The sequence below is a fragment of the Dermochelys coriacea genome, chromosome 3, assembly GCF_009764565.3.
Source record: "Dermochelys coriacea isolate rDerCor1 chromosome 3, rDerCor1.pri.v4, whole genome shotgun sequence".
Classification (NCBI taxonomy): domain Eukaryota; kingdom Metazoa; phylum Chordata; order Testudines; family Dermochelyidae; genus Dermochelys; species Dermochelys coriacea.
This window is the reverse complement of record NC_050070.1, coordinates 199631114-199646756: the sequence shown is the minus strand read 5'-3', so window position 1 is coordinate 199646756 and position 15643 is coordinate 199631114. Positions and strand designations below refer to the sequence as shown.

The 15643-nt window shown below is 42.4% G+C and overlaps 1 protein-coding gene across 3 annotated transcripts in view; it reads left to right on the top strand.

Annotated features, from left to right (window-relative positions):
- The window catches only part of SPTLC3 (serine palmitoyltransferase long chain base subunit 3), a 120292-nt gene that overhangs the window by 60600 nt on the left and 44049 nt on the right, over nt 1-15643 (top strand). For all 3 annotated transcript variants that reach the window (XM_038396209.2, XM_038396212.2, XM_038396210.2), the window contains exons 5-6: nt 5073-5197; nt 8063-8156. In XM_038396209.2, coding sequence (XP_038252137.1) covers nt 5073-5197; nt 8063-8156 — 219 coding nt within the window. The remainder of the gene's footprint in view (nt 1-5072; nt 5198-8062; nt 8157-15643) is intronic.

The following is a 15643-nucleotide window of genomic DNA, read 5'->3' as shown; positions in this document are numbered from 1 at the left end:
GAGAGGGTTCAGAGAAGAGCCATGAGTATGATTAAAGGATTAGAAAACCTGCCTTAAAATGATAGACTCAAGGAGCTCCATCTATTTATCTTAACAAAGGAAAGATTAAGGGGTGATTTGATTATAGTCTATAAGTATCTACCTGGGGCACAAATATTTAAAAATGGCCTCATCAATCTAGCAGAGAAAGGTATAACACAATCCAATGGCTGGGACTTGAAGCTGGACAAATTCAGACTGGAAATAAGGCATACGTTTTAACAGTAAAATGTTGGACCATTGGACCAATTGGACATTGGATCATTGGACCAATTTACCAAGGGTTCTGGTGAATTCTCCATCACTGACAACTTTTAAATCAAGATTGGATGTTTTTCTAAAATATCTGCTCTAGAAATTATTTTGGAGAAGTTTTATGGCCTGTATTATATATAGGATGTTATATATGTGTTATATAGGATGTCAGACTAGATAATCACAATGATCTTTACCGGCCTTGGGATCGATGGATCTGTGGGAGGCTTTTGGGATTTTCAGTCTGAAAGTGAATTTTCCTCTTGTTTTAAAAATAGGGACAAGCTGTACATCCTGAATGAGAATCTGCACCACTGCACACTACAAAGTTTAGCTGTCTGGGGGCTCTGTAGTTAAACATTTGGTGGTTCTATTGCTGTATGGATCTACTGGCCATTTTCCCCTTTGGAGCTGGCACCCAGAAGCAGCAGGGTCTACTGCATTATTACGGCTCTGTAGCAGCCATGCAGAATTTATTCCCCATCCCCTTTTGAAATTCCCCCATTGCTACTCAGTCTAAGAGCAAAGGACTAGATTTAGCCCACACAGAATAAGTTGGGTTTGAGTTGTATCAGAGGGGGTTGTGGGGAGAGTTTAAATTTTGGTGCTTAACCAAAAATCAGTTGTCGTTTTGTTCTATTTTTTATTATTATTTGATTGATCTTTTAATTTCTTTGATTGTTAAGGGAAAATCTAAATTTCCATGTCCACATTTAAATTACAATAGCACTTTACTTTTTTCAGGCTTTAGGGCTGCACGTGACATTTTAGCAGCATGTTCTGGCGGGAAGTGGTGGTTGTGTTACTATTTTTATTTTATTTTTTATATTAAAATTGTGCCCAAAGGTCCGATTCAGGATCAAGTCCTATTGCCACAAGTGCTGTACAAACACAGGATGAGACAGTTACTGCCTTGAAGATGATATAGTGATAAGAAACTAAAGCTAATGTAAACTTAGTTATACCCTTCAAAACAATTGCAGTATTTATGACCTGAAGTTTCAGATGTGACTAATGATTTAGGATGTCTCAATTTGTGGGTGTCTACCTTTAAAAAGGGCCTGATTTTCAGAGAGTGGGTAAGTCTGAAAATCAGGACTATTTCATGTGACTCAGGTTGAAATCTCACAATTACCACTGATGTTTTAAAATTTAGGCCTGTGACTTGTATTGGGATGTCAGGATTATTCGGTCAGTTCAGTTTTGGCCCCAGATTTAAGGGATTTGTTTTGAAATCAGCTTTTATTAAATCCAGGGGTAAGAACATTTTCCTTACTATTTTTTTTTAAATCCAGTGGAAAGAATTTAATTTAAAAAACAAATTAAATACAGCATTGTGCTAGCACGGATAATGAAAAGTGAATAAGACTTTTAACTTTGTTATTTAAATAGACCACTTATGCCACCTGATTGGGAAAGCTCTGTGGCCCCAGTTCTCTGGTCAGGCGGGGCTGCAATCAGTGCGGAGCCTGGTGGGATGTAGGGGAAATGTAACATCAAGGTGACTTTGTGCTGCCCTGATCATGGGACCAGTCTAACCCCAGTAAAACAGAACTGTCCTAGGGTTGCTATAACTTGCACCTTCTAGTAATGGCAGATTCACTAGCTGGGGATTGTCAGAATGCCAGTGATCTAGCCAAACCCCATTCCACTGGACATGCATCCCACACTAGAGAGTTGAGTGGCTAAGGGTAGGTATAACTAGTGTAACTGGCTGGGCACCCCTGGGGACCTTTCCATGCTGGGAAATCCTCCTATATAACTACATATTTAAATGACTGGTTTTAATACATTTAATATCCTCTCATTTTAAAACTCAAGAATCTTAAGTAGGCCAAATCTGAATCAACTCTGTTTTTCCCACCCCCGTATGATTTTGTCACTAGCCTTTCATTGATAAGATCTGGTCTATGCATCATACTTCTTCCGTAACACCTCACCCACCACCTACGGTAGTTCCATCATAATTAGAGATGTGCAAAGCCAGGGCTGGTGTTGCAAATCCTTGTGAGTCAGGTTTGGGTTTTGCAAAACAAAACCCACCAAATTCAGGGGTGGTTCTGGTTTGCAGTTTGGATTTATATCCAATAGTTCTATAGAGTGACTGCATTTTATTGGCACCTACCTTCCATTGCTGGGATTTGTCATTCACAAATAGTGATGGGTGAATCTCAAATTGTTCAGTCTATCATCCTAGCAAAGTCAACAAAGGCAGGTTAAAGAAATACCAGAGATGCTGCCCTTTTCTGTTCCATCTAAGAGTGACAAAAACATACCTACAAGAACTACTGTTAGGACAACTGACCAGAGTGGGAAAGATGGACATGCCATTTTTTTCAGCAGACATACATTTTTTTTAAGTCGATGTTCCTTTAAGCTACTGTATATATGTGAAAAGAAAAACAGGAATAGAAAACAATACCTCAGTACAACCAGCTGAGTTATAATTGCTGCTGGAACCACAATGAGGCCATTTAATAGTTGGTTTTTAATTATGACAGGTAAGATCACCTTTCTGGCTCACCACTCTCATTATCCCTCCATTTGTTCACCTGTCTCCACCAGATCAAACAAAAGCTTCTTGTCTTCACCTTCAGTTCCCTTCATCATTTAGCTCTGCCTCACTACCAAACCTACTGTTCTGTCATGACACCAACTTCACCTCTGCTCTGCAGGTGACATGAGCCATTATCATGCATAGGTCCACTCGTTCCTTCAGCATTGTCACACTTTATCCTATGCTCCCTAACCATGTTCCTGGGGAAAACGCTGTCAAAACCCATAAAAATACCTCCCTTCCTCCCTCAAATTGCTCCTTAAGACTTATCTCTGCCAGGATGCCTACAGAACACTACCACGCTAGTGGCTAAGTAGATAGCAAGTTGAGAATACTATTTTTTATGCAAAGTTGCTTCATATCTTATCCTACCACTAGCCGCCCCATATGCTTCTGTCTGTTCCCTATTGCTTTTGATATCATCCTAAGAATATGATCTGTCTGGAGTAGGGTTGCCAACTTTCTAGTTGTACAAAACCAAATACCTTAGCCCCAACCCTTCCCTGAGGCCACACCCCATGTCCCACCTCTTCCCCAAGGTCCTGCCTCCCCCCCCCGCTCACTACATTCCCCCTCCCTTGGTGGCCTGTTGTCCCCCACCCTCACTCACTTTCACTGGGCTGGTGCATGGTGGAGTTGGGGGGGGGGGGGTGAGGGCTCTAACTGGGAGTGCAGGCTCTGGGGTGGGACCAGGGATGGGGGGGTCTGGGCTGGTGGAGGGGGCTCCAGGCTGGGGCAGTGGGTTGGGGTGTAGGAGTGGGTGAGGGCTCTGGCTGGGAGTGCGGGCTCTGGGGTGGGGCCAGGGATGAGGGGTTTGGGGTGCAGGAGGAAGCTCCAGGCTGGGGGTGAGGCGGAGGGGTTAAGGATGTGGGGTGGCTCTGGGCTGGGACAGTGGGTTGGGGTGAGGGCTCCATCTCGGTTTGCAGGCTCTGGGGTGGGGCCAGGGATGAGAAGTTTGAGTGCCGGAAAGGGTTGCAGCTATGGGGGGGCCTCAGGGCTGGGGCAGCAGGTTGGGGCTTGGGGTTGGGGCACGGAATTACCTCTGGTGGCTCCTGGTCAGTGGCATGGGGGGCACTAAGGCAGGCTTCCTGCCTGTCCTGACTCTGTGCTGCACCCCGGAAGCGACCAGAAGGTCAGGCTCCTAGGCAGAGGTATGATAGGCGGCTCTGTGCGCTGCTTTCACCCGCAGGCACCGTCCCTGCAGCTCCCATTGGCCGCAGTTCCCGGCCAATGGGAATGCAAAGCCAGTGCTCAGGGTGGGGGCAGTGACTAGGAGCCAGAGCTGCTGGCCACTTCCGAAGTGCAACATGGTGCCAGGACAAGTAGGGACTAGACTGCCTTAGTTCCGCAGCACCACCAACCAGACTTTTAACGGCCTGGTCAGCAGTGCTGACTGGAGCCGCCCGGTCCCTTTTCGACCGGTGTTGCGGTTGAAAACCAGACACCTGGTTACCCTAGGTTTGGAGCAGAAACTCTCATTTTTATTTGTTTGTACAGCACTTAGCACAGTTGGGCCTTGATATTTGATTGGGCTCTCTAGAGGCACTACCATTATACAAATAAAAAATAATAATTAAGGCTGTTTTCCTGCTACCAGATCTTTCACACCTGATTGAGATGAATGGATTGTGAAGGGTTGAGTTCTCTGCTCTTCAGTTAAATATTAGTGGCAGAAGAGGTTTTTGCTGCTTCACAGTTTTCAAAATGGAAAAATATGCAGAAGAAACATTTTTCTTTATCCCTCTCTACCAAAGTATGATTATGATTCCCGCCACCTCTTTTTATAGAGGGAAAAGTGGGGGAGGGTGTTGTTCGTTTGTTTCCCCTTTTACCAAAACTCAAAAATAACTAAGGACAGTTTTCTTTCTGAAGGTGATTTTTTTTTAAAGACAGCATGGAAAATATAAAGACTAAGGGGTGAACATTTCAGAAAGTTATTCGAATGTGAAAACAGGAGGCTGTCGAGAAAAGTGTGGTGCTACTTTAACAATAGATGTCGGTCACCTCCTTGGCCGAATTATAATTCATCTGAATTCTTCTGTTTTACATTTTGTCTCAGGTGTGCAAGATATAAATGGAAAATCTTTGTCAGATCTGAAGCATCAATGTAATTAAATACATATTTCCAGATCTTTCTTGCTTTGTATCCTTCCTTCCTTGTGAATTATATACAATTTATATAGTAATGAGATGTTAAAATGCCTTGTAATTCTTAATCCAGGTAACCTTGACAAACACGTAGAACTAGAGAACCTGGTGGCCCGGTTTCTTGATGTGGAAGCAGCTATGGTGTTTGGCATGGGCTTTGCTACTAACTCTATGAATATTCCATTGCTGGTTGGGAAGGTGAGTATGACTATTGCCTGCTAATTGTTTTGCCTACAGTTACACTACTTCAAATACGCAATAAATGGTGAGGCTTAGTCTGAACACAAGACTAGATACCAGGAACTTCTGAGTTCTGACACTGATGCTCTTCTTCACCTCGGGTTCACCATTTCATCATGCTCTCTGTCAGTCACTCCTGGGGGTTGCTAAGGCATTTACCACTCTTGTATTTAAGTACCAATGTAAGTTCTTAGCCTCTTTCCCTCCATTTACCCTTCTCTAAAATGTGAATAGTTTTTGCCTCCCGTCTCAGAAAGCTGTTGTAAGAATTAAATAGTGGAACGGATTCTCCTCCTGCTTACCTAGGTGTAAAGCAATTGATGTTGGTGGAGCCACACCAGCATAAAACTGAAATGAGAAGAGAATTGGGCTAGGTTTTGGGAAATGAGAAATGCTTTGTGAGGGACTCAATATTGATATTACATAAATCTCAGACCACCATTGCAAGAAAACTGTCCATAAACACAAGCACAAAGTTTAGACTATCCTACAGAAGGTTGGTCCAATGATGACTTGATGAACCACAGTATGTTTGGACTGTTAGGGAAATTTGTAACCTTACTTGAGTTAGACATGATTGTGAAACAACAGATTGCATCCTTCTTGGAGCTGATTGTTGATATCCCAGAGTGTAGTGTTTGTTTGAACATTAATGCTAAGGGCCTTGTGAAGCATGAGGTTGAAAGCAAAGTGCCTGGAGCACCTGAGAAGGGAGAGAACTATGTTCTAGGGTAAAATAACAGTCATATTTGTGAAAAATATATTTTATTGAAATTTATATTTAAAAAAACTTTCTCCGATAGTCTAATGGAGGGAAATTTGGGGTACAATGCAGGGACACAATAATGGGAAAATTATGTTCCTCATTTGTAGAATCTGAGCTTCATGTTGCAGTCTTGGGATACTCAGAGGTACTGTCTGGGAAGGAAGGAGCAGAATCTCTAGTAGTCTTCTTCAAGTATGTGTCAGTGTGGATCCCACTGTAGGGGCGCATGCATCCCATGAGCTTGGAATCCTTTGCCAGACCACATGTTACGGATGGATCTGGCTTGGATTGGAAAGAAACGAGACCCACCGTCAACTCAGTATTTCTCCAGAGTGGCACTCTGTTAAGAGATTTGTTCGCCACCCAAGACATTGCAAAGTGCCTGAACTTCTATTCCAGGGGAGACACGAATCCAGGATTTTCACCAGATGTCTCCCTTCTACAATGAACCCATGGTAGCTTTTACACCTTCTCAACAATCCCAGAGTGATCATCAAAGTAAGATGGGATCAGATAAGTCTCATCATTTTAGCCCCTACTGGCCAATGCAGTTCTGACTGCTACATAGAGAAACCCATTCACTTGGCTGCCAGATCAGATGTAGCTGGACTTGGCTACTGGATCAGATATGAAATTTGGGAAAGCTGTGCTCCGATCTCTATTCAAGTGATGCAGCTAATGCTTCTCATGCCCTCCTTCTGGTAGAAGAAATTGCTTGTCTTCTCCTACAGTGGGATCTACAAATACTCGAAGAAGAAAGAATGGTTACTTACCCTACGTTAAATGTGTTTTTTCGAGATGTTGTAGTCAGTGTGGATCTCATGACCCGCCCTCCACCCCTTTCGGAGTACTCAGCTGACATGGGCTTTGAGTTGAGAGGGAACTGAGGGCCAGTGTCTATGCCACTCCACCCTTTATGCTTTTGCACAGAACTATGAGGGGGCTCAAAGTGTGGCCCTGCTGGTCCCTGCCAAGCAAAAGATTCAGAGCTCATGTGCATGGGGAGTGAGATCCGCACTGATTACAACATCTTGAAGAACCACAGTTACAGCAGGGTAAGTGAGTGTTCTTGATGTTGAATTATTGCCCTATATTATGGCGACTTCTCATTTAATTTACCTCCATAATTTAATGTAGTAGCTTCATCCTGACCTCCAGATACATACGCACAATTCCTATTATTTCAGAGTGAGTTCCACATGCATAGCTCAAGGTAGATTTTAGCGCATCCACATGTGAAATATTTCTACTTAGTTAACCTGTATTTGCAAAATAAATGTTTGCAAAATGATGCATTGCATTGTGGTCATGTAACAAAAGACCACAGCATAATGCTTAGGATTAAAGCAGGGACAAGATACGGTTCCAGTTTGAATCTGGTTTGAATTTTGCTAATATAACAGATGATGCAATATTAATTTTTCATACATTTCACTGAGGATTTTTAAAAGGAAAATGAGTTCTTAACGAATGGAATTAGTGACTGTAAAAGTTACTAAAGATAAAGTGTGTGTGGGTGAAAGAGACAGACAGACAGATCTCTCCTGTGCCCAAGCACCACTCAGATACAGTATAGGTATAATGCAACAAGCCAGTTTCAACTCGTGATTCTGTAAGACCAGTATGCTGGCTCCAGCTCCAGAATGTTACTCTGACTTACCTCACTGACATATGGTCCTTATGGGATCTTACAGCAGAGGAGGATCAGTGGAGCTGCACTCTGCCCACAACTCACTGAGGAAAGGAAGCAGTAGACACAGGAGCCAGGTTCACTGGGTTCAAAACAGCTCCCCTCCACCAGCATAATTCACTGCTGGCTACGTACGGACAGTATCTGGCCTCCTTTCACCACCTTGGAATATTCAGGAATCTGTCCCCAAGATTTATATATGTCCCTGAAACAGAATATTGGGTCCAAATACCCCAAGACTTAAGAAATTTTCCAATTCACATTTAAGCATGGCAGTTTGGTTGGTAATATGTGATCTATACACTCGCATTAACTTGTGAATATTCTAAAGGTTTATGTGGATACTTATTGTGAGCCTTCTCCACAGGGTTGCCTCATTTTAAGTGATGAGTTGAACCACACTTCTCTTGTTCTTGGTGCAAGACTTTCCGGTGCTACCATTAGAATCTTCAAACACAACAGTGAGTATTGATGCTGGAGATGTTTGGTAGCAAAGATGTTCCAACCAGACAAAACTGCTTATACAAATTTTGCCATCACTTATTTGAGAATATTTGATAAGGGGCAGGGCATTAGCCTCTCAAAGCTATATATGATTTCTAATTTTGGAGGGAAGAAAATTAAATGTATACAATGACAGTTTGCAGCTGACAAAAGACCATGACCATGACGAGTGCCCTGGTTAGCCATGTAGGAGCTTAAATTTTCAAAAATATTTCTCACCATAACCACTCTTCTGGTTTGGCATGTTGCTGTTATTCCCTACAGTTCTGGAAACATTTATTTACAATTGCAACAGAAAATCAGCACAAAAGACTACAGTGTTTCAGAAGTGCTCAGTGCTGGCTTAACTCTGTTACCAACGAAGTCAGTGGGAGCAGACTTAAGCTAATGAAGAGCACTTTTGAAAATCCCACCCTAAATTTCTGGCAGGTTTTTTCAAGGATCCAGAAAGCTGGGATATAAGCATCTGCCCACATACTGACTTCACCAAAATAGGATTTTAGGACAAGACTGATATAATGCTACATTATAACTCTGTTGTTGCACAGAGGTCTGCACCAGCACCACTTACTGGTCTGGCTTCAGGCTAGTCGCTCCCCAGTAACTTTAACATAGGCTTTCATGTGTCAAGTAACTCTCTTTCTTGTGTCCTAGATTTATTAACAAAGGAGACATAAGAACTCCCATCCAACATCCTAGCTGGCTCATAGTCCTTGGTGTAGGGTTCTTAGGCCTGTCCCTGCTGAGATTTTGCTCTAGCAGACTTGCCCACCACACTGCAGCTTCCCTAGCTAGCTTCCGCTCCCTGTAGGGTGCATCCCCAGGCCTTCTGCATAGGAGCTAGGGAGAGTCTTTCTGTGTGCAGTAATTCATGTGGTCTTTCTGTTCATTTCAACCTCTCCCTGCTTTCTGTTGAGCATCAACTCCCAGGGCTTTCTGCCTGGGTCTTTCCTTCTCTCTCTTTGGCTGTCCATAGGCTTCTGTTGTATTTCTCCCCTCAGAAGGCCCAATTTAGCAACATGACTTGCCTGTCAGGTGACTTTGCTCATTTTCTCCACCTGGGCAGGTGAGTCAAGTGTGTCACAGATGGGGCTGGACCCATCTCCCTTTAAAGGGCAGTCATCCTGTTACATGGTCTTTTAAAACATTGACAACACTGCCTTTTACTTAATTAATGCTGCTGTGGCATTTGTGGTACTTGCTATACTTGCAAACTGCTGTTGTAAAAATTATAACACAGTTACTGTATATTGTCTACCTAAATACCTCCTTCAATTTCAATTGCTATTCTCCACTCTTCTGTATCATGCCATGTACAGGTACTGTGTAATCAGTTACTACTTTGCCCCATCCCAGAGGTGAGTGAAGTCATTTAATTATGTATATGTTTATAAAAACATACGATGAAAGGTGCACTATAATTATAAGATATAGTGTCATTATTCGCATCATTTTAATTGGCCAAGAAGCAATTCCGTAACCTGATTAATAAGCCTCATTATTAGCCTGATGAATAAGCCTGATTCAAAACATTTTTACAAAAGTAACTATTTATAAATTTACCATCTGATGTGCTTACTAACATTCAGTGATCCAACCTTAGAGATTTAGACATACTAGGCAGTATTTTTATACTTCTGTCTCTCTTGATCTCTGACCTCTTCCTTAGATTTGCACTGTGCTCTACTCAGTAACTTATCCCAGTCACACTTTTCCTGCTGCATGACATTTTGAAGGATGACCTCTAACCACCAAAACCCAATGGCTCTCAACTCCCCACCCACACACACCATCTCCACATTCACCCCCTGATTATTTTGTGCTATTTCCCATAGCACTTGAAAGAAGAGATCCATTCAGGGAATGTGATTCAGATCACAGTTCCTAAAAGAATGCTGAAGATGTCACTTTGATTTTTGACCCATATGTTGATAAATTAATACCCCGTCCTCACCTGATCACTTGTCAAGGAGCCATCATACACTTTCTCCTCCCTTCTCCCAGTGAGCTAACATCTAATCAGCCTGCTGTTGTGGGTTTATGATACATCAGAGTTGATATTCTCGGTAAAGAATGTGGAGCAAAACTAACAGCAATAGCTAACTAGTTCCACAAACACCAAACTGCAGATGGAAAATTAGGTAATTCCCTTAAGCACCTCAGCAAACACCACTGGAAGCTCATCAGGTTCTTTCTATGTAACCCATTGTTCCCTAGATTAGGGATTTGATTTGCCAAAGCCAGTCTAGTTTTCTTTAAAAGCTGGCTAGTTTACCCATTTTGAGCCTTATCGCCTTAACCAGAATTACAGTAAGTAAGACAATGCTTATCATTATGAAACGGTGGGAACCTTTTGAAGCATTATATATAGTTTCTCAGTTAACCCCATTCTGCCTGGACCTTAACCTGAATTATACCTAGAGGACCCTTTTCATTGTGAAATAGTATGAACATTTTGTAAAACTCTGTGTACTTAAAGTTTCTGATCTTCAACCCCCAACCCATCCCCACATAGGAAGCCATATAGATAAATACCCTTGCTATAAAGCTGCTATTTTGGATGTTCTTATGAACAGATTTCATAAATCAAATCCAGAACCTACCTACCAATTGACTTTCGCCATCCAATAACTATTAATAGTAGTTTTACACGTATGGAATACTTTTTCATCCAAGCGGTTTCCACAGCGGTACATGTGACACATTACTGAAATGCAGCATGGCTGGACAGTGTGGCAGCCAACTGGCACACATCCAGCAGGACAGACAGAATCCCCTTTTTGAAAGCCCCATCTACACGGTAAACCCATTTGGGATGCAGTTGTCTTATAGCAAGTTGTGGTTTGCTTTGTAAATGTGACTTAAGTGAATTTTAAAAATAGTGTGTCCAGGGCTTTGACATCATTTTAAAAATATGTTTAGGTGCTATCTAGTTTGCAAAATGGACTGTGTCAGAGGATAGTAGCATTGTAGCTGGCTACTCCACATCCTTACATTTGTTATGTGTATATAGGGAATGCCTTGCCCAAAAGATCGACACTATACTAGGAATTTACATTGGTTTAGCTATGCCTCTCAGGGATATAAAAAATTGACACCCTTGAGAGATGCAGATATACTGACCTAACCCCCAGTGTAGACAGTAGTAGGTCGACAGAAGAATCCTTCAGTCTACCTAACTACCAGTTCTTGGGAAGTGGATAACCTACACTGATTGGAGAAGCCCTTCCTTTGGCGTAGGTAGTGTCTACACTGAACCGCTACAGCAGCACAGTTGTGGCGCTGTAATATTTTAAGTATGGACAAGACTTTAGTAATTTAAATGGTTCTTCATTTAACTGCCTCAGAAACTTAGTCTTTTTCAGATATTTAAACCTATTGTTCCAGTTTGTCTAGACATATCAGCCTTCAGCTTCAAAACTGCAAAGCACTTAAGCATGTGCATAGCTTGAAGTATATGAATAGTCCGATTGACTTTAATGAAACTACTCATTTGTTTACTGTTATGCACATGCTTAAGTGCTTTGCTGGGTCAGGGCCTTGATGTTTGAACTGTTAAGCTCATGGCCACATGTAAGCCAAATGTTAGACTTGTGCTTTCATTCTCACACTTAGTGGAAATAGGTCAATTGATCTACCTGTTGTCCAAGTCACATTGCTGGGTATATGGGGAAGGTTCCCTGTGTTGTATTGGCTCTATGGTGAAACAGGAAACTGCATCTGGTACAGTCTGTGCAGAGGATTTCATGAGCATTAATTTGACTCTAAAATTGTAAAGTGATTTTGTCTTTTTTTTTTTTAAAAAATCACTTTCCCACAACCTCAGCAGGAAGTAGGCGATACTCATTCCCTGTAGGGAATGGGAACTGGTTTGTGTCATGGCTGATGAGGGGAGCAAACAGCCCTCTGAAAGGGGTCTGGTACTTGCCCTCAGTTGGAGGATGTCACTGTGTCAAGGACCTTCTGCTGTTCCCCATCCATGGAAACCAGGGGGCAAAGAGCAGAATTGAATCCAGCTAAGAAGTTGTGAGAGCTCTAAAGATAAGGTCAACCAGGAAGGCAAACAGCAATGGGTCGTAACACGGCACTCTAAAAAAGTCACTTATTAAACATGAGAATGGAGTCAAATTCTCTGCTGAAGTAAACTGGCACCATTCCACTGGAGCTGCGCCAGTTTACCCCAGCATAGTATTTAACCTGGTATTACAGCATTGTAAACATAGTACAAAAAGTCAAAGACCTTTGTGCCACATAATACTCAACTAGTGACGAAAACATTCCTTCTGTATTGTTTGTTGCCAGAACAAAACCAGATTGGTTGGCAGCCTTGTGAATGACATTTTCAAAGCGTGCCTACATGTGAATGAGGAAGCTGTTGTTAATCGTTGGAGAAAGTGACTGCTCCCCACTGTCTAGTTCATTCTCCTTTTACGTGTAGTGTAACCGCCTTGATTAAACTGTTTAGATCTCATTTACTTTCACTCTGACTTCTCTGATTGTGCATGTATACGAGATACATTGGAGAGAAGGGCAAGGGGTGAATAGTATGTTGCTGTTACGTTTTTGTTGGCTGCTGGAAATGGTTATCAAAATGAAGGGGAATACTTACACTACACTTCCATGAATCAACAGAAAGTTTTCTGGGCCACATACTTCCTGAATTACTATAGGGAAAACATGTGCAAGGTGTATTCAGAAACCACCCTATACATCAAGATTAGCATTGTACAAATAGTGCAGCAAGCTAGGACATTGATCCCCGTCTTCCCCCAAATAAAATAGTAGAAGGCATCCAAAAGATCCTGTCTATTGACAAAGCCATGTTTTCTCTCTAATTCCACAATTAAAGAAGTATAAAATGCTTTCAAAACTCAGATGGAGTAATTCTGACAAAGTGAAATCTAAATGTCACTACAAGAGAGAGGGTGAGAGAGACTCCAAATCTAGCTGGATTTAAATGCTTCACAAGACATGTGTGGACAACTTGCAAACTTTCGGCTGATGCTACACAATCCTTTCCCCTTCAATATTATATTTTAATTTACAGACTTATTTTCAGACAGACATATGCACAACTTGTGTCTATCCTAGACAATTGGAAAATTCCCACTGGTGGTGCCTCTGGTCCAGCCCTATAACAGCCTTATTAACTGATACATTGTTAAAATCTCCAGAAACCATTGGACGGAGCCTTGTCTTTTTCTGGTTTCTTATCAGTACTACTAGCCTATCAGCGGTAGCCCCAGTATATCAACCAGGTAGTGAAAAGTTGAGGGGAACATGTTCCATTGCAGTGGATAACAAGAATATCCAGAGGTATAATAGTTGATACTAACAGGAATTTTGGAAGGGATATAAAACTTCATGCTTCAGGATATAAGCCAGCCTCTATCAATTAGAGATCAGGATGAGACCTTCATCTGGAGGCCCATTATCCTTCCCCCCCCCAACCTACTGTGGGGTTTCTTGAACCTTCCTTTGAAGCATCTGGGGCTGGCCACTGTCAGAGAGCCAGGATACTGGTCTAGATGGACTATGGATCTGGTCCAGTCTGGCAATTCCTTTTTCTTATGACACATGCAGACATTGTCACAGAAAAAGGATTGTGGTAACTTTCTGCAAAAAGAAAAGGAGTACTTGTGGCACCTTAGAGACTAACACATTTATATGAGCATAAGCTTTCATGAGCTACAGCTCACTTGAAAGCTTATGCTCAAATAAATGTGTTAGTCTGTAAGGTGCCACAAGTCCTCCTTTTCTTTTTGCAGATATAGACTAACACAGCTGCTACTCTGAAACCTGGTAACTTTCTGGTATATCTTCTTTCTGCCATGCTGTGTCTGTACTCACCCACTTGAAAAATCCATGTGACTTGCCAAGTGTGAGCAGGAAGTGTTCCTGAGTGAGTATCCTTAACTTTCACAGAATCAATGTTTTTTTTGGGGGGGGGGGGTGGCGAGAAGAGTACTAGCCCTTATGGTTGTAAGTTCACCTTCCAAGTACCAACCAAGGGTAAATAATGCAATGCTGTCTGGGGGTGGACTCCAAGGACTTTGCTACTTAAAGCTGTCCCAAAGCTCACAGCCCTCAGCAGAGTGAAAACTGCTATTCAGAACCCTATGGGCAGTAGTTACGTTGACAAACATCTGGTAATCAATTTTTTCTTTGGCACTGCTTTGGGGAGCTACAAGCAGAAGCAAAGATGGGCACTAGAATTATTCATTCATGAGGAAGACTCGAAAACAGAGTCTGGGGCAAGGCAGCATCGTCAGGAAATAGAGACTTCTTTGCAGCAGCCGGAAAGCTAGAGGGAGAAAGCTGCAGAAGAAGTAGAGCTCCACTGCAGAATCCTAGAGGATATTGTGTGGGAGGTGAAAATGGGAAGGGAAAATACTAGTTCTCCCTTGCAGGAGCCAGAGCTAGTCTGGGGAGATTTTATATTTATCAGACAACTACTAGTTAGAGCCTGGTGCAAAAAAATGCAGCCCCAAGGAAGGTTCTGGGAACTGTGGCTATTAGATGTCTGGCAAAATTTCCAAGCTCTGTGTGTAGAGATGTGGCTGGGATGGAGGAAAGCACAAGAGAGAGAGGTAGGAAAATATTAAGGTGATAAATTTTAAAATCACAAAATGTGTGTGTTAGAGAGAGAAATTGGAGGGAGGGGAAATAGAAAATTATAGTGTAGGAGGTAGAGAACACAAAGGAAAAAAGCCTGTGTCTTTTGCTGGGGGGGGAGGTCTGGGGGTTATTTATAAAGTGTACCAGGATTTGACTAACATTGTGTTCCAAGTTTCAGCCCCACATAGTTATGAACTGACAACGTTTTACCCCTGAAATGTCTCCAATATTGCTTTGTGTAAAGCTGCCACCTAGAGTTCGTTCCTAACCTATAGGGAGAGACTCAGCCTCTAGATCAGAAGCTCAGTTCAGGAAAGCCATCCTAATGTTTATTATTCTTTCTTTTGACATAGCACTTAAAGATCCTAAACAGTTTCTGTTTAGCTTAATCCACTTTATCTTTTCTGGAATATCTCCATGTGTAGACAAGACATAAGGCTCCTCAGATCATCTCCTCAGCGCCTGGGGAGTGCTTGTTAATTGCCACCAGTGAGGATCCATGCAAACAACACTCAAAGAAGATAAAATGGTTACTTACCACAGTAACTTTGGTTCTGATTGCCTGCACGGCCCCACACTCCTCACCTCCTCCTTTCCCCACTGTCTCACACCCTTGGGGCATGGCTACACTTGCAGATGTAGAGCGCTTTGAGTTAAACCAGCCTTCATAGAGCACAGCAGGGAAAGTGCTGCAGTCTGTCCACACTGACAGCTTCAAGCGAACTGGAGTGGCCATATTTGCAGCACTTACAGCGGCATTGGGAGCATTGCATTATGGGCAGCTATCCCAGCATGCAAATGATTGCAATGTGCTTTTCAAATGGGA